This window comes from Cyprinus carpio, chromosome A25 (genome assembly GCF_018340385.1).
Source record: "Cyprinus carpio isolate SPL01 chromosome A25, ASM1834038v1, whole genome shotgun sequence".
NCBI lineage: Eukaryota > Metazoa > Chordata > Actinopteri > Cypriniformes > Cyprinidae > Cyprinus > Cyprinus carpio.
In genome coordinates this window covers 17,396,762-17,422,472 of record NC_056596.1, presented here as the reverse complement: position 1 = coordinate 17,422,472, position 25,711 = coordinate 17,396,762, and the positions used below count along the sequence as shown (strand labels likewise).

The window sequence follows — 25,711 nt, the reverse complement described above, 5'->3', positions numbered from 1 at the left end:
ATAAAGCCTTTTTCGCTACAGAGGCTTTCCAATCAGTAAGATAAAAGCTTAATTAGATATCAGTCATCTACAAGTCATTTAAAAGCAAAAAAAATTTAGAATATATGTAAAACTCTAGCTGGCTGGTGAGAGAAAGTGTTTGACATAAATCAGGGTCCTTTTAAGGAAAGTCTGTTCACTTGAAGGCCATCTTGGCAAAGCCGCCATGCAGCTGTTTTATTTTTTTTAGTCAAGTACAGCTCTTATTGTACCGTCTCTGTCTATAAGGCTGACTTTTTATTAAAACAGCTCTACTGTTAGTACTGCAAGTAATGTAAGTATTATTTTAATTGTCAGCAATTATATAGTCATGATATTTTAGTGATGTCTTGTATTTGCATTGTAGACTGATTCCTTGAAGTAAGTTCATCAAAGTGGTTTGTACATTGTGGAAGCATGGATAAATATGTACGATCATTATTTTTTGCTCAGAAAAATAGAATTAAACAGTTCACATTCTAATGTATGAAAAATGTTAAAGACGTATTGTACTTGTATTGTTTTGATACTTAAAAACCTAGCATGTACACATTACATCAAGATTACATCACTGTATATCTAACCATAAAAATTCTGTTTAAATTTTTTCTAAAAGCACTAAAATGTAATAATATTCCCAAGGTGTTGTATGTTTTCTTGGATTGTTATGATTTGTCGGTTCTTACATAATCCATTAATCAAAACATATCCCTGTTGCATTAAAACGGATCCTAAAGATTGTATTTATTCATTTATTTTTTATGTATTTATTTATTTATTTATTTTAGGAGCACAGAATGCTAGAGATTTAACAATCCCTTACCCTTCTGGTCAAATATTGTGGTGCAAATATCATTAACAGCTTTAACTTGTCAATGCTGGCAAATGACCATGGTATAAGCGTGATAATGCATGGCTAGCTGTGCATTAAACAATTTTAATGCACTCCGCGGAAAACAAAACTAAACTAAACTAATCAAAACAAAACTAAAAACAAAACCAAAAAATAAACTAAACTAATCAAACAACAAAACTAAACTAAACTAATCGAAACAAAAAAGGGGATTGCATTCTTTGTTTCGTTTATATGGATGGACAGATAGACGGATGATGTTCATTATTGTTTATTTGTGTGTGTGTGTGTGTGTGTGTGTGTGTGTGTGTGTGTGTGTGTGTGTGTGTGTGTGTGATTTTTTTTTATGCTTATTTGAGTACTTTATTGTTAGCTTAGCAATACAGTTCCCGCAATAAAGCATGTCTTTTACTGTAGTGAACATGACTGACGTAAGTATGCAAACTTTTCTCAGAGACTGAAAAAAAAGGTATATAACTAGTTTTGGTGAGAATATTTGCTGGCATTTTTTGTTGCATATCTTTGTCACTTTATTGCATTGCTCTTGGTTTGAACACCTTGAGTCAGGAATTTGTCCACAAGCAATCAATACACAGCGAACGCTTGGCGAAATTAAACATCATAGGCGATCAACTTCACTTCACAGCATATGTTGTGTGACTGAGTTAATTAAAAAATACAAAAACCTGATGAGAACAAAGGAATGATAAGTGCATGGAAATATGTTTCCTGTGCCTACCTAAACATACTGAGGGCGAAGAACAAAGAGAACAGGAGTGAGAGGAGAAAGAAAATAAATGAGGGAGCGGGCAAGGTAAGGTGGGGGTTTACAAACGCCTACAAAAGAAAAGACAGGCTACAGAAAAATGGCAAAATCAGCTGTGATTGAATTAAGCTCCAATGGCAGTAATTGTTAACGTGTGTGCGTGCTAGCGGCGCCTTCAGACGGAAACAGAAACAGGGAGGCGTGGCGTGGATTCACCAGCTGCCTGCTGCCATTCACACCTGAGCACCTCTCCATTCTGATGAGAATTAATCTACTCCACCTCCTCCGGGACTCACGCTCACACACACACAGCCAGGGAGCAGCTAATGAAGAAATACAACCTTGGCAAGAGAGAGAGGGTATTCATTCATTCATTCATTCATTCACTCACTCACTCTGTGATCACGGTGGTCCGGGTTACATGAGCATGAGGCATGTATGAAAGAGCACTGGATAGCAGATGAGGTCATTCTTAAGGTCAAATCCTGCTCGGAAAACACCTACTGTATCCGTAGCATTCAAATAAACCCCAAGACGTTAGATTTGTTTTAGCCAATCAACTGAGCATTAAATGTTATGTGACTAACTGAAAAGCAAAACAAGAAAAAAATGGAATGCAAATAAAAACAGAACACAACAAAACAGAATGCAAAGCAAAACAAAAGAAGCTAAACAAAACAGAACAAAAAAACAAGCAATGCCAAGCACAGAAAAAAACAACAAACACACACTCAAAATAAATAAATAAACTAACCAGCACAACAAATTACTTTTGAGAAGCAGGAAAGTTGCATTCTGAAACCAAAGGTACCAAACACTTACAGTACCACCATCTAGTCCAGTGTTTGAAACAATCCCCACACTAACTATGGGTCAATGGGCCAAATGCTTTGGGTCCCAAAATAATAGGTTAATATCTCCCTTTTATTAAACGCAAACAGGTTGCATTATAAGCTGACCAGCTCAGATGTGTTTGTAAGGCTGAGGCACAGACATGAGAAAGATCTGCACAAGCCTGAACTGTCACTTTAAGCAACAAGCCATGACAGAAAAAGGAAAACGTAGTTGCACGCACACTTGGGCAGATACTCACACTTCCATTTTTTATGGGTTAATTCCATAGGCGTAATGGTTTTTATACGGTACAAACTGTATTTTCTATCCACTTACCTTAACCCTTCCCTTAAACCCTAAAACTTCCTGCTGTTTTAGATAAAGACAAAAAAAAAAAACCCTTAATTCTATATAATTTATAATTTTGTTTCCTCATTGGAAATCAAAATTTACAGGTATTATTATCCTTGTGGTGACATTTGGTCCCTATAATGTAGGGAATACCAAGTACACACACATGGCTGTACCCAAAAATGAACAAATTCAGACCCCGTGTTGCTCCAGATAATCCATTAAAAATTCTAAGCTAAGCGCTATACACCTTCTGTAACACCACCAAACAAAGCAGAGCAAAGCAAAACAAAACGAAATAAAAGCAAAACAAAAAAGCAAAGCAAATCAAAGAAAGCTAAAGAAAACAAAACAAAGCAAAGCAAAATAAAAAGCAACACAAAATGAACAGAATGCAAAGCATAGCATAAAAAAACAACAACCGATACGAGACAAAACAGGATAAAAAAAAAAAACAGAATGCAAGGCAAAATAAGCATAACTTATAAAAGCAAAGAAAAAAAAAACAAGCAAAAGAAATCAAAAAAACTTTAACAACAAAAAAAGTAAAACAAAAACACAAAGCAAAACAAAAACAAATCAAAGCAAAACAAAAGAAAATCTCAAAGGCAAATTGGTCTGTGTACATTTTTAATGGGTGTAAATGTACACAGACCAAATTCTAAGGCAGCACTGCATTCTTTGCAGAGAGGGCAATCTCTAAATGACAAAAAAAGAGACTTTTTATGCCTGTGTGAGTATTGCGTTGGTAGCTTAGCAACATGCTAAGAGCAACTCAACAGCAATCGGTCACTTTTAAGGCTCCGTTTCAGTTAGGATAGTGCCTTAGACAGCAGAGGCCAATGTAGGCTGTAGGCAAGGCAACTAACTAGGTTTTGGGAAAGATCCCAAAACACACATCTTTCTCAGGGTCACTTTGGGGAACAATGCTCAGAGATCCTGTAATCAGGAGCTACGGTCAACGCATTTAATACCAGTCATCGTGTGGGAAAATAAGTGTTTAAAAAAGTCAGACTGACTGAAGATGGGTGGAGGGGGTTTGGCTCTGGGACAGGGTGGGGGTCACCTCCAGGGGTCTGGCTGCTGACCAAGCTGCTGCCGTTGCCCCGGGGCCGGCCAGGGGCCAGATGAATCCTGCAGCCCCTCGAGGGCTTGGGGACACCGGCAGCATCTCCACGTGCCCCGCACAACCAGGACGTCACCTCCAATACTGCAACTCACTAAATATGGATTGTGAGCTGATGGAGCTGTGAAGGTCGAAGCCGTGCCGGAGTAAAACCAAGGAGGAAGATCCATGAACGAGGAAAGCATGGAGCAGAAAAGGAACCCGATTCAAAACCTTTCACTAAGAATAGAGCCATGTCTGACAATGATATACCCGAAATGAGCAACATCAAAACAGCTATAATATTTAACTCAATCAAATAATTGTATTAAAATTATATTAAAACACAAAAATAATTTTCCCCCCTGAAAACTACAGTATAAGATACTACATCTGAACTGACACAGTTCTCACAGAGCCAAGAAAATTCTAGACACGTCTATATTAAATCATAATTATGCCTCATTAGCCTAATTACTGATCACTGCAGCTCACCATCAAAAAACTAATGAATGTTTACAGATAAAAAAAAACTGTCTTGATATGATAATACAAGGCACACAAAGACACTGTTAAACGCCTTGGCGTCATATTAAATAACCTTATGTAACATGATGACAACAAATAATGGATAATACTACATAATCAATGCTCTTTTCGAGAGAACTTTAATTAGTCCAGACTTCAAGCCATTCATAATTCAAAATTAATTTTCAGGCCAAAGGGTGGTGAATGGACATACAGTACAGAGCCCCTCGTATATAAATGTAATATAATTAGTGCTGTCAAACGATTAATCACAATTAATCGTATCCAAAGTAAAAGTTTTTGTTTACAAAATATATGTGTGTGAACTGTGTGTATATTTATTATGTATATATAAATACACACACAGGCATGTATATATTTTAAAATGATTTACATGTGTTTGTTTGTTTGTTTATGTGTTCATTTATTTATTTATTAGCATGCATGGGTGGATAAATAAATGAACATTCATTCACTCATTCATTAATTTTTTTGCCACATGTTTACATTGTTTTTAAGAGTCAATTCCACTTTTATCCCAGCATGATGTGCACTACAACTTCCCGAAAGCTGGGAGCACTAATTGATTTAACTAGGAGACTGTGAAGGACTTACCAATCTGTGGCTTTGCGATTGATGGAATTATAGCTAAGGTTCGGCTACTTATTTATTGACCACAGAGAAGGATGAGGGGTCACGATGAAAGAGGGGAGACCTTTTGGCCCCTTCTCTGAAGCGATAGTTCGTTAATGGAGCCGGGGGCCGGGTGGAGGGGGGTCGGTCTCAGGACAGGGCAAACAGAAAGCTTTTCATGATGAGCTAGGCAGCGTTCGTCAAGGTGCGCAATGAAACCTTGTATCACAATTCTGTTGCATTGTGTATAACTTACAGTTTCCTGGCTTTGAAGATCTCTGCAAACTCCCGGACGCTCCTCAAGGAAGCCAGATCCAGCGTCATGGCTTCAACACGGGCTTTGCGCTAGTGAAAGAGGAACAGAAAAAGAAAAAGCAGTAGATATTTACCAGCCTCATCCATCACTATCACATTGCTAACAAACTGAAAGCCATATCCCACATGTCCCCCTCTAACTCACTGAACACTTCCCACCCCAAACCCTCCACTATATCTCATGAACGCCATGAAAAACTACTCCATCTCCTGTTCCCTAAATCAGGGGCGCATTTCCAATAGGGAATGTTGCACATTCTGTGGCGGGAGAGCATCTCAATATCCTCTTTATGGCTTTTTTTATGACCCTCCGCACTGACTGTATCCGATCTCTGCTGCGTGCATCCTGTGCTTACACTAAGTAAACGGTAAGGCAGTGGCTCCCTTCTTTCATAATGTCCATAATGGCATATAGAACAGGCCCAAGGAGATAAATAATGTATGAGCAAAGCCAAATCCACAATAATGGTCTCTCTCAGTGCTGGCTTTTAGGTGCACCTTTGATCATACCAGAACACGATCGATATTAAGGAAGACACATAAATCACTCCACAAAGGAAGGATCATAGTCTCACTGGTCAAAGGTCAGCTCAAGTTCTCTTGAGGTAAAGTCAGTGGGAAAGTCTGAGGTTTTAGTGTAGAGATGCACAAAAATAAATAAATAAAAAAGCAATGTCTTCATTCTTCTTTTATTTAATGTCTGTTTATTTAAATAAATAAATAAATAAATAAATAAATAAATAAAGTAAATGAATAGACATCAAATGAAAGAAGAAAAAAGACATTGCTATTTATTTTATTTATTTATTTATTTATTTATTTTATTTATTTATTTATTTATTTATTTATTAATCTTGAACATAAATCTACTTGAAACATGTCTATAGCACTGGACAAAATGTCATTAAGACAGGCTAACTAAATATTCAGAGATAATTATCAATATTTTTCATTGTTTTTTTATTATCATTATTATTACTGTTTTTGTCTTGTTCACTCAAAAAAAAGTGAATTCGATTTTTTTTTTGCAAATATATTGCATTTTTTTTTAAATAATTTTATTTGGGGGATAAGAATGCAAATAAGAACAAATTAATTTTATTTATATTTATTACACATTAAAATAATGCAAAACGTATTATAAAATTATGAAATTATTTTAAATACATAATACTACTACTAGTAATAATAATAATGTTATTATTAGGTTATTGTCATCATCATCTTCATGATTATTATTATGCTACATTCAAAAAAAAAATCAAATCAAAAAAAAAACTCAAAACAATATTTAAAAACAAACAATAAATAAAAAAAATGCATTAAAGTAGATAAAGCAATTTCAGTGTTAGTATATAACTTCAAAACTACACAACTACAGAAAAGATCACTTATTAGTTTAACTTATTACTAGTATGCTTATACAGCTATATGCTGATGAAAAAAAAATTCAGGTCTGTTTCGTTGACTATTCACTGTGTTTCCTTCTCACCACAAACAGCTGTGTGCTAGCTTAGCAGGTTCCGCTAGTCCTGTACAGCATCTCTGATGAGGGATTTTTTGATGAATGACTGTATAAACTCTGCTAATATTACAGTGGGGTTAGGAGACATGGGGCAATTTAATTATGCCATGTACAGCACACCACCAGGTTAACAGGAAAAGCACCCTATCAGCATTTCTTCTATCAACAGCACGTCCACGAACCACTTACAATTGCTAATCAGCCTCTGTGCAATTAGTGCCGTAGACGATTCTAGATGGCTACTGTTCTATAAAGACTTCAGAGCAATCATGTCTAGTCTTGTCATACGCCCTCGATTGCAAACTGCTAGATATACAATAACTGTTCAACATTACTTTTCATCAGATTATTACTGTCCAATGGGGCTTGACTAATATCCAGAGATGTTTGTTTCAGCGTTATCGCCAACAAAAATTAGGACACTTCGTTATTAAAGACCATCAATATAAAATTAAAAAGGAAGTTGTGTTGACCCAACAAAATGCCCATAACAGAATTATTGGCTTCCATCTAATGACTCCAATACAAAACACACACATGATACCCAAGTCAAAATACACTCAAAAAACAAATTTAAACAAAATTAAAACAAAACTAAAACAAATAATAAAAAAAAAAACAAAAAAAAGACAAAAAAAAAAACGACAGAAAGAAAGAACGAAAGAGATAGACGAACGAACGAAAAAAAAAAAAAATAAAAAAAAAACAAACAAAAAAAAAAAGAAAAAAAAAAAAAAAAAAAAAAAAAAAACAAAAGAGAGACAGACAGACAGATAGCTAGACTGTTTTAATGAACCTACTGAAAGTCATACACATGCTTCAAACATAAGAAAGATACTCTGACCTGGTCAATAACAAGAAATACACACACACACACACACAATTTTAATTGCAAGAACATTTGGTCCCCACATGTTAGGCAAAGACCACAACACACAAACACACAGTGTTTTATTCATGCAGACAGGCTTATTTGTCAGTAGTGCAATGCTACTCCATCTAACAGGTCTTATTTATCTAAATCAGGTTTAGCCTGTGGCCTGCAGACATTGACTGGGGCGCTGTGATTATGCGATAAGACTGAGACGTAGACAGCACAAGTCTACTCTGAAACAGCCACAGGGCACACATGAACAACAGAAACCAATGTCAGCGCAAAAGGATAATTATTTCAGAAGGATATCAGAGTCTGTCTGTGGATTACAATTCAATTCAACACTATTTATCTCTGTGTTTCCCAAATGGCAGGTCGTGACACAAAAATGGGCTGCATGGTTCTGATGGTTTGCAAAAACAATGATGTTAAAAAGAGGGTTACCTGTGGTGAGGATAAACATGATATTACGCATGACTGATAGGAGGCAAACAGCGCAGTGTGCACACCTGAGGGCTGCTTTCTAGTGTATGCAACAGATGAAGAACGATGAATGTCTGGTTAGACTGATTGCCGGGAGAATGATGGCCGGCAGTTGCGTGAGTTATTGCATGTCAGGCTCCGCTAGCCATGTTTGGCAGGTGTATGGCATGTGAAAACTGGAAAACAGGAAATAACAGCTGCTGGAAAACACAAGAGGACAGACGTGAAGACTATGACTAAATGATTTGGACAGATATCAAACCAGAACAGGTAGGTTTGAGGTGTGGTACTGTTGGTTAACAGCCTGTACAAGTATATAAAAGGATAAATGAAAATTTGCATTTTGAATTTGACATTTCAGGGCTGAGAAAATTTGAATTAGAATCTGAAATCAAGTATATTAAAATGTTTCATTATAACAGTGCTACGGCGGGCAGTGTTGTAGTCGAGATCAGCTCATCTAAATGTTTCATTATAACAGTGCTACGGCGGGCAGTGTTGTAGTCGAGATCAGCTCATCTCACAACCAAATATATTTAATACAAAATAACAAAGAAACAAGAAAGACAATCAAGAACAAACAAAGACACAAAAAAAAAGAAGATATATTCTGAATCAAGACAGAGACCAGAAGAGGGTCGAGTCTGAATCAAGACTGAGACCAGAAGAGGGTCGAGTCTGAATCAAGACAGAGAACAGAAGAGGGTAGAGTCTGAATCAAGACGGAGAACAGAAGAGGGTAGAGTCTGAATCAAGACGGAGAACAGAAGAGGGTCGAGTCTGAATCATGACAGAAACCAGAAGAGGGTCAAGTTTGAATCAAGATGGAGAACAGACAGAAGGGTTTAGAGTCTGAATCAAGATGGAGAACAGAAGAGGGTCGAGTCTGAATCAGATGTCTGAATCAAGATGGAGACCAGAAAATGAGAAGAGGGTCGAGTCTGAATCAAGATGGAGACCAGGGGCTGGTTGCACCAGATGGACGTACACAAGCAGAAGAGGGTAGAGTCTGAATCAAGATGGAGACCAGAAGAGGGTTGAGTCTGAATCCGGATGGGAGAACAGAAGAGGGTCGAGTCGAATCAAGAGCGGAGAACAGAAGAGGGTTGAACGTGTCAGAGTCTGAATCAAGATGGAGAAGACAGAAGAGGGTCGAGTCTGAATCAAGACAGAAACAAAAAGAGGGTCGAGTCTGAATCAAGAGAAAACCAGAAGAGGGTTGAGTCTGAATCAAGAAGCAGAACAGAAAGAGGGTCGAGTCTGAATCAAGAAGCAGACCAGAAGAGGGTCGAGTCTGAATCAAGAAGCAGAACAGAAGAGGGTAGAGTCTGAATCAAGATGGAGAACAGAAAGAGGTTTAAGTGCAAATCAAGACAGAGAAAAGAAGAGGGGCTGAGTCTGAATCAAGACTGAGACCATAAGAGGGTCGAGTCTGAATCAAGACGGAGACCAGAAGAGGGTCGAGTCTGAATCAAGACAGAGACCAGAAGAGGGTCGAGTCTGAATCAAGACAGAGACCAGAAGAGGGTCGAGTCTGAATCAAGACAGAGAAAAAGAAGATCGACTAGTATGAATCAAGACAGAGACCAGAAGAGTGTCGACTCTGAATCAAGACGGAGAACAGAAGAGGGTAGAGTCTGAATCAAGACGGAGAACAGAAGAGGGTCGAGTCTGAATCATGACAAATCCAGAAGAGGTTTAAGTGCAAATCAAGACAGAGAAAAGAAGAGGGTCGAGTCTGAATCAAGATGTAGAAAAGAAGAGGGCTCAGTCTGAATCGAGATGGAACACAGAAGAGGGTCGAGTCTGAATCAAGATGGAGACCAGAAAAGATTCAAACCAGAATCAAGATGCACAACATGGACTTACACAACACCATAAGAACTAACACAAACTTTAAAATGTGCTTTCAGTCGTGTGTAGAATTTATTGTAACCTGTGTTAAGTAACCTGTTGCACCATCTCGGCGTAGTGCTACATCTGAGGACTAAATCTTATGCCTCGTCAGAGGTAGGTGTAAAGTGAAAAAGTCCTGATTTGCTCAGACATTATTTTTTTTTGAATTCATGTCTGTTAGTTAATTATTACTGCAGACCTGAACTGTAATGTTATAGTCTTTTTCAGGCAGGAATAAGTGATATCAATCGTGAAAGCTCGGTGTTTTGTGTTAGAATAGCCTAATACACTGAGGGACAGTAATTGAATACAAAATATATTTCTGATACAGAATGTTAATATTCTGCAGTAAAATATTACATATGAAACTGGGGATTATTAAAAGAAACTGAACCATTGACATCTTTGCTGGGAAGACAGAACAGGGTAAATATTTACCTGGAAAACATTTAATGTCAGTAATTCCATCAATATTTGAAGAGTGCCTGCCATCCAATAAATCACAATCGGTTTGTGCCTTTGTTACTTTTAATCAGAAATAAATTAAGCTCTCAAGTTCGGTCAACTTTGATCACAAAATACTACGGCTGATCCGAATACAATTTTTTTTTGAGCTGTCGAAGCTTTGATAGTAATCAACACCGAATATTCGAAGCTTCGGAGGGGGGGGGGCTGCGTGAACATATTCTTCTCTCTAATAAAGGCAGGAATCTGTGTGTCTGTCTGTTTGCATATTATTATGTCACACGCACTCTAACAGCACGGCTAAGCAAGGGCTGTCTAAACCATGCCTAGAATTCTGGCTGAGAACGGTTTGTTACCATGCCGCGCCATACCAGGCCACATGAAAATACAAGTGCAAAGAAAATTCACATTGAAATTCAATCAAAATTCATGATGCCATGACCTCACCAATTAAGATCTAAAGACCTAATAAAATCAGTACTCACTTGTTATGATGTCATGACTTGAGCAATTCAGTTCTATAGGCCTATTAGTAGTTGTAGCCATTGAGGTGTGAACGTCATCTCAGCTACATCTATAACTGCAGGAGTTGCGCCTGATCCTAGTTTCAGTTGGTGCAGCAGATGTATATTTTTATAGTAAAGCTGGACGTTGCAAGGTCCAACATACGGCATAACACCCAAACCCAACATTTCATATCCTAAACCAAACAAAAACAAAACCAGAAGAGGGTCGAGACTGAATCAAGACAGAAACAAAAAGATGGTTGAGTCTGAATCAAGAGAAAAGACTGAATCAAGATGATTTTGAAACAAAAAAAACAACAAAACATTCAAAAGTAAGATTGAGTCTGAATCAAGATGGAGAACAGAAGAGGGTCTAGTATGAATCAAGATCGAGATGATTTTGTGAGCAAGAAAGCAAGAAAGCTTTCAAAAGGTAGGACTTTCACTTTATAAAGATGTGGTCACACATTTTTATACAGCAAAATTCTGCAGAAAATCCAATCATCTCAATAGGAATCCAAGTGTTCCAGAATTTTGACTGAGGGACACATGGATACATGTGCACAAATACCCCACCAATACCAATAAACAGATCCACCCTCAACTCACCTGCTCCCTTTCGCTCAAAAACAAATAAAGTATTAATAGCCCACTGTTATCCATTAACGGATGCATCCGAAGATACTTGCAGTACACTAATTGCAGTTACAGTCCCTCGGGAGCAACCTGGGGTTAAGTGCACCGCTAAAGGGCACAACAAGGTTTCTCACTAATTGTCCGGTTAGTAATTGTCCAGGTGGGCACCCCCCACCTGACAACGAGTCTGCAACATTTGCATAACCAGCCCAGAGTATTAACCACTCTACTACAACACTGTATGGTCGACTCTGTGTAGAGCACAAGCAATCAACAGCAATGTCGCCCAGAGCCACACCCTGTCAGAGAAAAATTACCCAACATCCCCAAACACCATTCATCAAACGTGGAACTGTGCTTGACGGGGACCTTGTCAAATTGCACAGCCCACAGTCACCTTCCACTACAGCACAGCTTAATCACGACACATAAGTAAGCTCTCCTGTAACTTGACGTGTACTAGTAATATTACACCGATAGTGCTTTAAAGTCGACATGGAGTCATATTTGACCATCTTTACTTAATGTGCTGGATTTACTGGTGTATGTTACTCTAAATATCATATCAGTTTTTCATTAAATTTTAATAACTAGCTCCAACCGTGACTTTCCAATTTGACTGACACCATCAAGTAAGCTGTGTCCAATTTATCCAGTCGAAAATTACTAAAGAGTCATTTGTCCCTCTATTTCCGGTATTGCAACTGCAAAACTATTCTCCAGCTGCCACTTTGTCATTCATCGTGTCTGATATCGGTTTCATAGCATTGTTGTTTCATCTCTGGGATTTAGGGGAACCCATCTTATGTGTCACAAAAGAGCAGATGGTTAGAGACACTGGCGGGAGACGAGTTAGCAAAAACAGACTTGTTAGAGTACATCATCACAGGACACCCTTGCATCTACTGAATCATTAAACCTACATTTTCTTCAGGGGAATAAATACCCCAGGATACTTTGCTTGGAGCCTCAGAAAATTGAGGCAGTGGTACCAGGAAATGGTTCAAATTTAGCTGACTCCCCAGTTTAGGGAGGAATAAGCCTTGAGCAGCATCAGAGTCTTTTAAATATGTAGTTTAATAGGCTATAAAGCATTACTAAGCAGTAAAAGACAAGCAGGATATAATGTGGACATTACGAAAGCAGAAAGTAAGAGAATTCTGGGATGCTTCAGCGACTGTTGACACCTGCTCCATGTTTAGCTACAGTCCCTGTTTAGAAGGAGATAAATTGGTTTGGCGGGAGCCGACAGAAACCGAAGCGTTGCTCTGAAATGATTTGATAAATGTATGATGGAGATGCAACAAACAGGTTTATTTTTTAAAGTGCCGGCACAAGTGCTCTGGAGGGTTATTCCTCAGCCTGTGTTGCCCCACTGGAGCGCGCACAGATTTATCACATACTGGATGAGAAGAAAGCCAGAGAGACGGGATGCCAGACCAGGAAGGACTAAATTTAAAGCAGCACCGGGGGTCCCAGGAGTGAACGGTCATAGAGACAAATATGTTTTTTCATTAAGGATGGAATGGATCCATTCTTCAGTCATGTGACAAGGCATGATGGTAATCAGGTGCTATAAAGACACAGACAGAACACTCATATGGGTATAATCCACACACAAACATGTTTGGGCTGAACAAATCATGCAAATGAAAGGTAGATGGTTTCAGTGGCCTGAGATATTACCATCAGCAGTGAATCACTCATTTTTCTTGCTATACATGACACAGAATTTACCATTTCATCACTTCTAATGTGGTAAAGACTGTCACCAAATATATAACTATATAAATATTTTATACACACACATACATACACACACCAGTGCTATTTATATATATATATATATATATATATATATATATATATATATATATATATATAATATATATATATATATATATATATATATTCTTTGAATATCTATACTGTATATTCTGATCACTCTATATCACTTGACATACTGTAGTACGTTAGTGACTGTACAACACTTTATAAAACTATGAAACAATGCATAGAAAGAAAAGAGGAATGGAAAGACAGGAGATGGTCCAAAAAGAATTGCACAACCTGGATGCCTGCTTTCCTGTGCAGATTAAAGTCTTGTGAAGAAAATAAAGTTTATTGCCTGGAAAGAGGAGGGAGAAGGCATGTAAAAGCATTAAAGCAACGGAGGTGAACAATTAGACAGATGGCCGGCTTTCAGAGAAAAAAAAAAAGACTAGAGAAATAGAGGGAGAGAGCATATATGGCTTGAAATTGTTCAAGAATTTTATGAGAAAGCCCGACATGCGCACATCTCTTCAAGGGCACAGAAAGAGCAGAGAGATGAGCTTTCTCTGGCGAACTTTAGTGTTTAACGCTGAGTGTGCAAACAGAGCGGAGCAGGTGACAGACCAAAGAGCTCTGAGACGCTGCAGCTGGAAACACAGGCAGCATTAATTCATCGTGGGAAAAAGCTTGTTTTTTTTTAGCTTATTTTTTTAGGATTTGTTTTTCCCCAATTAGTAAGTTACATGAATTATTTTTAATTATTTATTTGTTTGAATGGATACTTTATTTTTGTTTAATATTTAACATTTTGTCTCTGACGAGAAGAAAAAACACTTAATTTTTTTTTAAGAGTATGAATTTTATTATATTATATATTACATTATATTATATTACATAAATAACTATATGTTTAATAATAATAATAATAATACAAATAATAAATATTATAATTATTATATGATTGGACAGTGTGCAAATCTAGACAAAAAAAAGAATCTTAAACATTCTTTTCATTTGTTTAACATTTGTTGGCAACTTCATAATTTGCATAATCCATTTATGTTATTTCATAGTTTTCGTTACTGTACAATTATTCTAAATGTTAATAAAGATTAAGCAGGTGATCGCTGTTGTACGCAGCAAAGAAAGGAGATAAATGTATTTGCTCAAATATGACTGGAAATCGTTGCGACTCAGACTTGAACCTGCAACACCCACATGAGCGGCACGACTCACATCAAGAACGTGTATGAAGAAACATGGCTATGACAGTGTCTACAGCATGCATGGGAACTCTGGGTAACTGATCTGTGACAGGAAAGCTCTCCGCTATGCCGTTGTTGATTACACATTCTCATCAGTTTGCGAAAAGTAAACGGAGTGTGTGTGTGTGTGCGCCTTAAAATCATTTTACCTAATGGATGAGCTCTTTCTCCATCCGTTTCCTGCCGATAGAGGAAGTAGTGCTAATTAAGTGGCCATTCACTCTAATGTGAACAGGATGTAGTTTCTTAACATACAGTAAGAGCTTGATTATGAGGTGGATACAGGACACGACATTACACTCGTAAATATAAAGCTTCCAAAAGGGCTTTTCACAGCAATGATGAAACAAATTTTTAGTTCCCCAAAGAACATTTCAGTGAAAAGTTCTTGCAAGAACCATTTTGGCTTTTGTGCAAAAAATATTCAAATTATATATATAAACTAATTTCCCACTGTAAAACAACCTTTTGTTCAGTGGAAATGCTCAATGGATGTTAAAGATCCTTCCATAGATGCCAATGAAGAAGCTTTATTTTTAGGAATGTAGCATATGTAATGCATTAGTCCGTAAGAGGCTGTACTTTACATTGAATTTACCACAGTAAAGGAAAACTGATGAGAAATTAACCCCTTCCACTCTGATTCTAATGAATCAGACCATTCTGATTTTACTAATAAAAAAATGCATTAAATTGATCAAAAGTGACAAAGACTTTTACACAGCTACAAAAAAATAAAAAATAAATAAAAATACTATTTTAAATAAACACTCATATTTTGAATGTTCCATGTATTCTGTCATGACGCCCACCAACATATATGTTTTCGTTATGGATAATAATCAGAAATGTCTCTTGAGCAGCAAATCAGCATATCAGAATGATTTCTGAAGGATCTGATCATAGCAATAAATTACATTTTACAATATATTCACATAGAAAACAGTCCTTTTAAATTGTAATGATATATGTTTAATAATTATTAATAATATATATTTTAACATGATAATAACTGCATATCCACTGCTTTGCCAACTGAAAATGTGGGGTCAGGTTTAAAATAAATTTCAAAAATAATAATAATTATATCAGCTAACCAGAATTAAAATCTGCATATAACTACGAAAGTATTAAAAACAATGTGTTTTGTCAAGCTAATAAAATAAAGATAAAGTAATACAAGTAGAAAAATAAAACGATATGAGGGACTGACTAAGGTTATGAATACAAAATGGAGAAAACGAGCGGAAGAGTGAGCGTGTGAAGTCCTGATCTGAAAAGGGCACCTTTTAAAAGCAATTAGACGGGTGACTTTGAGCACCTCATCTTACCTGCTCCATTATTATTTGCCTTTGATGAGCGCAGGTCTTTTTTCCCTCTCCCTCGCTCTCCTTCTTCCTCAAAGAAAGAGAAACGGTGGGAAATTTCAGTGACCTTGCCGTGACCTGACCACACAAAATTGGTCATCAACTTTTAAGACTGTATTTTATCATATATTTTTTAAAGAAGGAGAGGAGGAGAGAAAAATGGCCGGCGTTGCTGCTCCATACATCATCCTGTCACGATTATGACATTCCTTCATAAATACCCTCCAATCTCTGCTCCACCTGGCTGCCTCGCTTTCAGGCCTTCTGGAGGTGCCTAATTACTCCACGTACACAATCGTGCTCCCTCTCTTTCTCCGTTCCTCCCAAAACACAGTCGCGCGCAGACAACAGAGAAGAGTACGAGCAGAGACCCTTTCATTCGCACGCGCCAATTAATAAAGAGGCAGCCCCTCTCGAGGGCCGCTGGAAAGTGTCTGCTCAGCACATCGCCAGAGAATATGCAATTTCCTCAAGTTAAGTCTATATTAAATTGATTTTTTCTGTATCTGACAGGGCTTTGGGTCCCTCTCTCTGTAATCTACAGGTTTGCTCTCTCTTTCTCTCTCTCTCTCTCTCTAGGAATCAAGTTGCAAATCAAACAGTTGGAGATATGAAGGAGGATATGGAAGGACACGGAATCATTTTCCAGCTGAGAAACAGCAGAAATGAGCGCGGATACGTGACGAGAACGGGACTTTCTGTGAAACACTGACTAAAGTGTGCGTTTCTGACCTAGCTGGACTTTAGGAACAAATTTGCTTAATCGCAATCGCCCCTGATTTTTAAAACACATGCATATCTTTATTGATGTGAACAAATTGTATTTATAATCCTTCATCAGTGTAATAACTTGCTAAACCTCTGAAATGGAAAAATATAGGTAAATAAAATGTTTCAAAACCAGAAGGGTTCAAAATGGGGCTCTTTAAACATGTCATGTTGTTAATAAAAAATTTATTATTATATATTTTCACTGTATTTTAGATCTGGTCTTATTGTGAATGATACATTCACACATATTATTTAACAATGGAAAAAGTTGACTTTTTCACTCATGTCACTAAGGCCTCTTAAATTCAAGTCCCGTCCATTTGTAAAAGTGCGTTGCACGTCAACTAAAACACCGGACTAAAGGGCCGTTTACACGACAATGTTTCAGACAAAAATGGGACTTTTTACGCGTTTTGTTTACACAACAACGGTGTTTTGGCGACTGAAAACGCATATTTTTGAAAACGGGTTTCAAAGTGCACCGTTATCATTTCCGTGTAAACACCCAATACGGTAATCTTTGAAAACGGTGAGGTCATGCACGTGCTTGGTACGTGTTAGATATGTAGACATGCGCAGTATGTGTCGATTTTAAAGGCAAGTGCGAACAAACGTACACAACAATGGCGGAGTACATGGTACTGTTGTTGCTGCTCAAGAGTTTGCTAACGCTTCTTCAGCAAAGTGTGGATTTACTATTTACTACTTACCAATATTACAACCAACAGCAGAGACGCATCATATACAACATATAATCGTCACTTCCCTACAGGTGCTGTTTACTAACAAGGTGACAGCACCAACTACTGGCCTGGCATACGTAATACAGAGTTTTTGGCCGTTTTCGCGGAGATGTGTAAACGCGAATCGTTTTGAAAACTTTTCCGTTTTTGATTACATCGTCATGTAAACGTAGCCTAAATCTGACAAATCTCCTTTTCGGTAACAGCCTATCCAGGGAAAGTTATTAATAAATAAAATAAATATTTAGTAAATTGTTGTATATACACTACAATTCGAAAGTTTGGAAACAGTAACAGCAAAGATTTTTACATTGTTCCAAATAATTATATATAATTACTATTACAAATAAATGCTCTTATTTTGAACTTTCTATTAAACAAAGACTCCTGAAAAAGAAAAAAAAAATTATGATTTGTATTTCCAAAACAATATTAAGTTGAAAGTGTCAGAAACAGCAGCAAATCAGTATATTAGAATGATTTCTGAAGGATCATGTGACGCTGAAGACTAAATTAATGATGCTGAAAATTCAGCTTTACTATTACAGGAATAAATTACATTTTAAAACATATTCACATAGAAAACAGTTCTTTTATATTTCATATTATAACTGATTTTGCAAGGTTTTTTTTTCCCCCAAATATATTCAGCCTTGGTGAGCAGAAGAAACTTCATTCAAAAATATTAAAATCTTACCATCTTCAAACTTTTGAATGTATATTTTTGAAATACATATTGCTAACTAACGAACTTAGCTTAATTTAAGAACAATAAAATTATTATGTTAAATTATTAATTATGTATTATGAACAAAAATGGAATAATAAAGTAAAGTAATGTGCACTAATAAAACAACATCATAATATTGTCTTTGATTAAGGAGAATGCATTAAAATGGAGAATGTATATGGTGGAAAAAAAAATAAGAGAGAGCAGAAAGTTTAAGGTTAAAAAAAATAAAGAGTTTTTCTTTTCATCTAACATTCACAAATGTTTATAAAATATATCGTGGGCCAAAAATAAACAGCCAAATGTGGCAAAAATGGCTATAGGAGGCATGTAAATGGTATATAATTATTTTTAAAAATTGCAAAAACACTGAGAAAAATACAGTTCAATTCAAATCTACCCTAAAACATTTATGTGGGAAGGCAGAAAGTTTGCTTTTATTCTAAAACTCCATTCCTGAAACAAAATCATGGCAGATCTCAGTGTTTTTGTGACAGGTTATGTTTCATAGAGCACATCTATATACTGTGTTTGCAGTAGAAGGGAAAAACATCTAGATGATTCCATTTTCAAACACATTTCATTTCAAACAGATCAATATAAGATCACATCAATACTGAATATTAACATAATATCACACAAAAAAAGAGGGCAGAGGACGCTCATCCTGTCTTCTCTTATGAACTCCATCTCAGCCCCTGTCTCATCTCATTCATCCTCAGCCCTCTGTCTCTGTCTCTTCTTCTCCACCTCAATCTCTCTCTCTCCTCTCTCTCTCTCTCTCTCCTCTCTCTCTCTTCTCTCTCTCGCTCTCACCTCTCCTCTCTCCCTCGACTCGTCCTCGCTCTGTCTCCTCTCTCTCTCTCCTCTCTCTTCTCTCTCTCTCTCTCTCTCTCCGCCCTCTCTCTCTCCTATCTCTCTCTCTCTCAATTCAATTCAATATGTTGCTTTATTGGCATGACAATTGTTACAATGTATTGCCAAAGCATAGTGTTTACATTGAATCTATATACATGCAAAGTAGAACATTTAAAAAAATAGAACAACATAACATTTTAAAATTCTTCAAACAATTTATAATTTCAATGTGGTGTGCGTGTGTGGTGTATGTTTGTGTGTTTATGGTGTGTGTGTGTGTGTAGGCGCATCACTGATTTGTTGACTCCTCCCTCTTTTTGTGACAGGCATCAATGTATCTTGCTGCTAGTAAGATACAGTCTTGTTTTTCACCTAATAAATACTGAAGTTGTGTTTTCTTGTTCAACATTTTGAAAAGTCAGGTAAAGTATTTTCAATTTTGGGATAAAATTTATTTCTAATTTCTTCATAGTTAGAGCAGCTGGAGAGGAAGTGTTGCTCTGTCTCCACTTCCCCATGACTACAGTAAGGGCAGATACGGCTCTCTCTGGGCCAGCCAGTGCTGTCGATATCTGCCCGTCTCTATAGTCAGAGTATGACTGCTCAGTCTGTACCTCGTCATCTGTCTTCTTAATTTACAGTCTTTCACTGTACTCAGATATTCTGCAGTTGTGTAATCTCTATTTAGGGCCAAATAACATTCAAGTTTACTTTGTTTTTCTGTTGTTTCAGTCCAATAAGTTAGATAATTTTTCTTTTTGTGCTTTTATTATTTGGTTGGGCCAAATTGTGTGGATGGATATTTCAGAGTCCTGATGCTGGCTGTTGTTAGTCATGCTAGTTTGCTTCTGCAGCTTCAGGATCATCTGAATCAGGGGACTTTTTCAGGGTTCCACTTCATGGTTTTTAAGGGCTTTAAAATGGTAAGAGTTGGGGTCGCTCATTTTTAAGTGTTTCCAAAATTTGATGGCTCGTTTTTCAATGTGCATTAGTAGAGGGTATTGGCCTAATTCTGCCCTGCATGCGTTGTTCGTAGTGTTCCTCTGGACTCTGAGGATACTCTTACAGAACTCAGCATGCAGGGCTTCAATCGGATTTTTGTCCCATTTTGAGCAATTCGTGATTCAGCAGAGGACCCCACACTTCACTGCCATATAATGCAATAGGTTCAATGACTGATTGGAATATTTTGAGCCAGATTCGAATTGGTATTTCAATTTGGATAGATTTTTTGATGGCATAAAAAGGCCCTTCTCGCTTTCTCTTTCAGTTCATTCACAGCCAAATTTAGTTTACCAGTTGCGCTCATCTTCAGCCCGAGGTATGTGTAGTTTGTGGCATGTTCTATTTTGGTCATACCAAGGGTGAAGTTGTGTCTCTTTCCCTGAACTCTGGGTCTCTTCTGGAATGTTAGTACTTTAGTTTTTGTGGGGATTAATGGTCAGGGCCCAGGTCTGACAGAACGTGTGCAGGACGTCTAGGTTCTGCTGTAGACCCTCTTCTGTTGGAGACAGCAGAACCAGATCATCTGCAAACAGCAAGAGCTTTATGTTGGAGTCATGTAGTGTGAGGCCAGGTGCTGCTGATTGTTCTAGGACTGTCGCTAATTCATTAATGTAGATATTGAAGAGGGTCGGTGATAGTGGACAGCCCTGCCTCACACCCCGCCCTTGAGTGAACAATTCTGTTCGTTTATTTCCAATTTTAATTGCGCATTGATTCTTTGAATACATTGTTTTTATAATATTGTATGTTTTACCCCCAATACCTGATTCTAGAAGTTTTGACAGCAGACCTTCATGCCAAATTGAATCAAAGGCCTTCTGGAAATCTACAAAGCAAGCAAATATTTTGGATTTGTTTTGGTTAATGTATTTGTCGATCAGGGTGTGTAGGGTGAAGATGTGGTCAGATGTTCTATAATTTGGTAAGAATCCAATCTGACTTTTGCTGAGGACATTGTGCTCGGTGAGGAAGTGTACGAGTCTTGTGTTGATGATATTACAGAACAGCTTCCCCAGATTATTACTGCTCACACAGATGCCTCTGTAGTTGTTTGGGGTCTGATTTGTCTCCACTCTTGAATATGGGCGGTTATGAGTCCTTGATTCCAGGCTTCAGGGAAATGACCAACACTCAGAACCAAGTTGAACAGTTTTAGTAGAGCCGATCTTAATTTGTGCTCTGTGTTCTTGAGCATTTCATTGAGGATGCCATCTGGTCCACTTGCTTTTTTGTTTTTTAGGGCCTGGATTTTATCAATCAATTCGATTTTCTGTAATGGGGTAGTCTAATGGGTTTTGATATTTTACCAATTGTATGTTCCATATGAATCATTTTTTCATATTTTTGGGTTTGTTCTGGGTTCATTGTAATGTCACTATAAAAGTTGTTCAAAGTGATTTTTCCAGGTGTCTCCATTTTGTAATGGCTGCTTGTTCATGATGTTTTTTATGCAAGTGATTCCAGTTGTCCCAGAAATTGTTAGAATTTACGGATTCTTCAATAGTTTTGAGTTGATTTTTGGATGTACTGTTCTCTCTTTTTTTCTGAGTGTACTTTTATATTGTTTTGAGTTCTTCACAATATTGATGGCGTAAATCTGCATTGTTTGGATGTCGGTGTTTTTGATTTGACAATTGTCTTAATTTTTTCCTCATGGTTTTACAGCCTAAATCAAACCATTTTTCTGTCATTTTCTTGTGTTGTTTTATGGATTTTCTTAGAGAATGTGAGGTTAGATAAATTGGCCAAATATGTAAATATATAATTTATGTTCTCTCTCTCTCTCTCTCTCTCTCTCTCCTACAGGGAAAAATTTGATTTGCATCAGGAAGTGAAGTACGTTGAAATAATGCGTCTTTATCACAGCAGATATTGAGAGATTTACTCCCAGTTTTCCTCAGATCTGCACACGGTGCAAAATTTAGCGACACATCTGCCGTGTTCCCTGATCTCCTAACAACCAGATCTTAATGCAACACCTATGGCTCCCCGATATCTGAGAGCTCGGAATAAACCCCGCCAATTACATATTTACACCAGGTGTATTTTGCAATTCTGCAAGTTTTTCGCTCTCTGATACAGTGGCCGAGATTTAAGGACGTATCAATTGCCTGTGTTAGATCCAAATGAAGTCTCATAATAAAAAATCACCAACCACTCCAAAAAAAAATACATATAATTAAAGCAAAAAAAAAGATACCACACACAAAAAAAAATAATAATGAGTTTCTTCTTTTTGTATGCCGCTCTCTTTATGATTGCATTGTTCCAAATCAGGTTTCATGTAATTTTCCTTTATGCTTTCAAAATGTGTCATATTCTAAAAACAATCTAATACATAATTTCAATATCCAGACATAAAACATTTTTAAAAGCACCAGAGGTTTTTCTGTTTTTATTCTCTTTGATCATCACTTCAAATGACATGTATATTAAAAATGATGCATTTTCATATGAAACAGACACTACAGTAATTGAATCCAAGATCAAAAACAGATGGAAGCATTTTATGTTTTATTTTTGTACTCATTCAATTATAAAAAAAACACATACATTCCAAAACAAAGATAAATTAACTGTATTTTAAAAACTTAAAATGAAACCAATAAAATGTAAAACATTAATAGGCAAATATGTGTTAAATAGAATAATTATAATTATTATATAAATAATAATTATATATTATATATATATATATATATATATATATATATATATATATATATATATATATATATATAATAGATATATATATTATATATATTTAATAATAATTTACAGAGTTTTATAGCAGTTTATTTTCCTGTCTTCGTTTTGTGTCTAAGATTTTCAAGAGCTACACAAAGTGGGAGTCAATTCTGTGAGAACAGAAAATAAAGTTGAATTCATCACAGTCTTCTTTCTTTGATTATAAAGTGGAATAATAATGTGGTTTAAAAACAGGCCAATGATGAAAGCACATTTGACTCTTGTGCATTCAAACTATGTATGTTTAATAGCATCAGTGCCCATGTAATGATGAACTTCACAGAACGATGTAATAAATTTAGCTTGTGAACCATGACAAGGTGAGAGGTCAGAGAATTGCTGCCTGACACTGGAGCAGCGCTTGACAGGAAATAAACGATGCGTTGTAAACAAATCGTGTTATTGCTTTAATTCATTCAGCCTGATTTGATTTGGCGGGAGAGGAGCTCTTCAGGAGAGACGCAGGGACGTTGGACTCCGTGACACAGACATCTTCCCTCACGCATCTCTGCCGTACCTGTAACCGCATTACGCATGATCTGCAGTGTCTCACAGGGTAGACCGACTACCCTCCGAGGTTCATCAACACTTCCCTGTTATTTCAGGACAAACTGAGTAATAATGAAGCGAATCAAGTTTGACTGGATGGCCGGTCGGACTCCAGAGCCGATATAATGGGAAAGAATGGAAAATAAACACCTTTCTTTGAGGAGCAGAACAACCAATTTCTCGTGGCGTACTGCAGGAAACAACACAACACACAATTTCCTCATTAAGTTATAGGTATAAATGCTTCAAAGCATGAAATTACCCTTGAGCCCCCTTCTAAAAAATAACCTGGTTTGCAAATAAATGATCCATGCAAAGCAGTAAAATGCACATTATTAAAATAATAGGAGGGATTTAAATTTGCATCCGCAAAACTATTCGATGCACATGGAACAGCCACCCCCTTTGTTTCCTCCTTTGTTCATTTCATTAGTGAATGATTCAAGTGTAATTCCCGAAAAATGAACATTAATTCCTCTTTTAACAAGTGAATAACCTAATGTCATAGTGCCAAGGACATGTTCAAGTTGTTGAGCAAAGTTGTCTGCCGCCTTCATTACGAACTCATCGACTCTCTTTCTATCTTTCTTTGTCGTGTTCATTCTCCATATTGTCTTCCATATTCTCTGAAGTAAAGAAACATAGCCAACAATGTTCAGACACAATAAAACCCTTCTCTCTCTCTTTGATATTGGGCGAATGTCCCATCTGGTCCAAATGGAGAGAAATGACTGGCCATCCATGCTAAGATCTACATTACACCTGAGTTATGGCTACCATTTGCAATTCAGAGCGGCTCTTTGGAGACTTCACCACCTTGGAAACGCACCCATCAGAGCTGGGGTACACAACACAATCAGGGAGATTTACTGTGCCGGGAAAGAGGCTTCAGGAGATTGTGGGCCACATGAGGGCAGGCCGTCCCAAACACCCATTCTCGCAAAGGCCCTACTGGGCCACATTCAGCCACACTTAATGAGAGAGGCCTAGATAGAGAGACAGGAACAGAATGAGAGAACGAGACTGAACGAATACTAGTGTGATTAAAACCAATCCGAAATACCCAATCCTAGGTTTTTATATTTTTCCAAAAAGTTGGCATTGAGGCAAGCATCTCCAGCATTATTCTTGTTAGCTCATGCCCTCTCGATGCCCTCAAAGGCTCTTTTGTCAAAGATAAGCACACGATTTAGGTTTCCAGGGAGTGAAAAACAGACTGTGGTGATCAGAAACAAGGTTTTGAATAGAAAACACAATAGACACAAAACAAACACACCTTTAAAAGATACAAGATCGAGGGAATATGGGAAAAATTAAGATCAGATTCAGTCTATGAAAGGACCACATTAAGCATATAATGAATGTGTTCCATTGTGAACATTTCTTTCTTTTTTTTTCTTCAAAGACCTTCAAAGTAGAGCAAAAAAAAGCAAAAAAGGCATGGGACTGCAATATAAAAAAGTTGTCCTATTCATTACATAAGGTGGCAGGTGCGATGCGCAAGCCAAACGCAAGTCAAAGAGGAATAAACAAAAAGAGCTGGAAAACAGAGCTGCGGCTTTGTGATGGTTAGGGATCAGATATTAGCAGGAAGAAGGGAAAAAATCCTGCAAAAAAAAGGAGGGCTCTGAAACATTAATCAAACTCTTCACCTAGTGGGCAGCCATATGGCTGAACAGCATGCGTATCGCACAAACTTGCTGATCTCCAGTAACAGGGTGCAATTAATTCCGCTGGCTGCATCCAGCGCGGACTACCAGTTAAGTGCACCGGGAGTACAGAGGAACAGGGAAAAAAGTGCTGCACCTTTTTTTTCTGCCCAAAAAACAGAGGGTTCAAACGCTGAGTGATGAATGAGGAGGTGGTTAGGGCCCTCTCCCAAACGAGACTGCGCAGGAATGGAGGGATCAGCCGGGAGGAAGATACAGGGAGGCAAGACAGAGATATAAGGTGTATAGATTTGAAAAAACTCCATTGTAGAACAAAAAAAAAAAATCTGGAGGTGAGTTTGGTTCCCAGAGTGATTCACTCTCACAGTTTCTAGTTATATAGAGTTCAGCACCATGGACAGGGGATAAACTAAAGAGCAACCAATTCTCTAACACAAGCAGCAA

The 25,711-nt window shown here is 37.2% G+C and overlaps 1 protein-coding gene across 3 annotated transcripts in view; it reads right to left on the bottom strand.

The window, feature by feature from the left end:
• The window catches only part of LOC122135638 (WW domain-containing oxidoreductase-like), a 193,225-nt gene that overhangs the window by 150,524 nt on the left and 16,990 nt on the right, over positions 1-25,711 (bottom strand). Inside the window, exons 1-2 of one of the 3 annotated variants that reach the window (XM_042715749.1) lie at positions 16,158-16,700; positions 5,345-5,433 (exon numbers count right to left, since the gene is read on the bottom strand). In XM_042715749.1, the coding sequence (XP_042571683.1) occupies positions 5,345-5,433; positions 16,158-16,166 (98 nt within the window). In that variant the 5' untranslated portion in view covers positions 16,167-16,700. Of the gene's footprint in view, positions 1-5,344; positions 5,435-16,157; positions 16,701-25,711 lie in introns of those variants that run through there. The other 2 variants (XM_042715746.1, XM_042715747.1) reach the window with 2 other exon arrangements.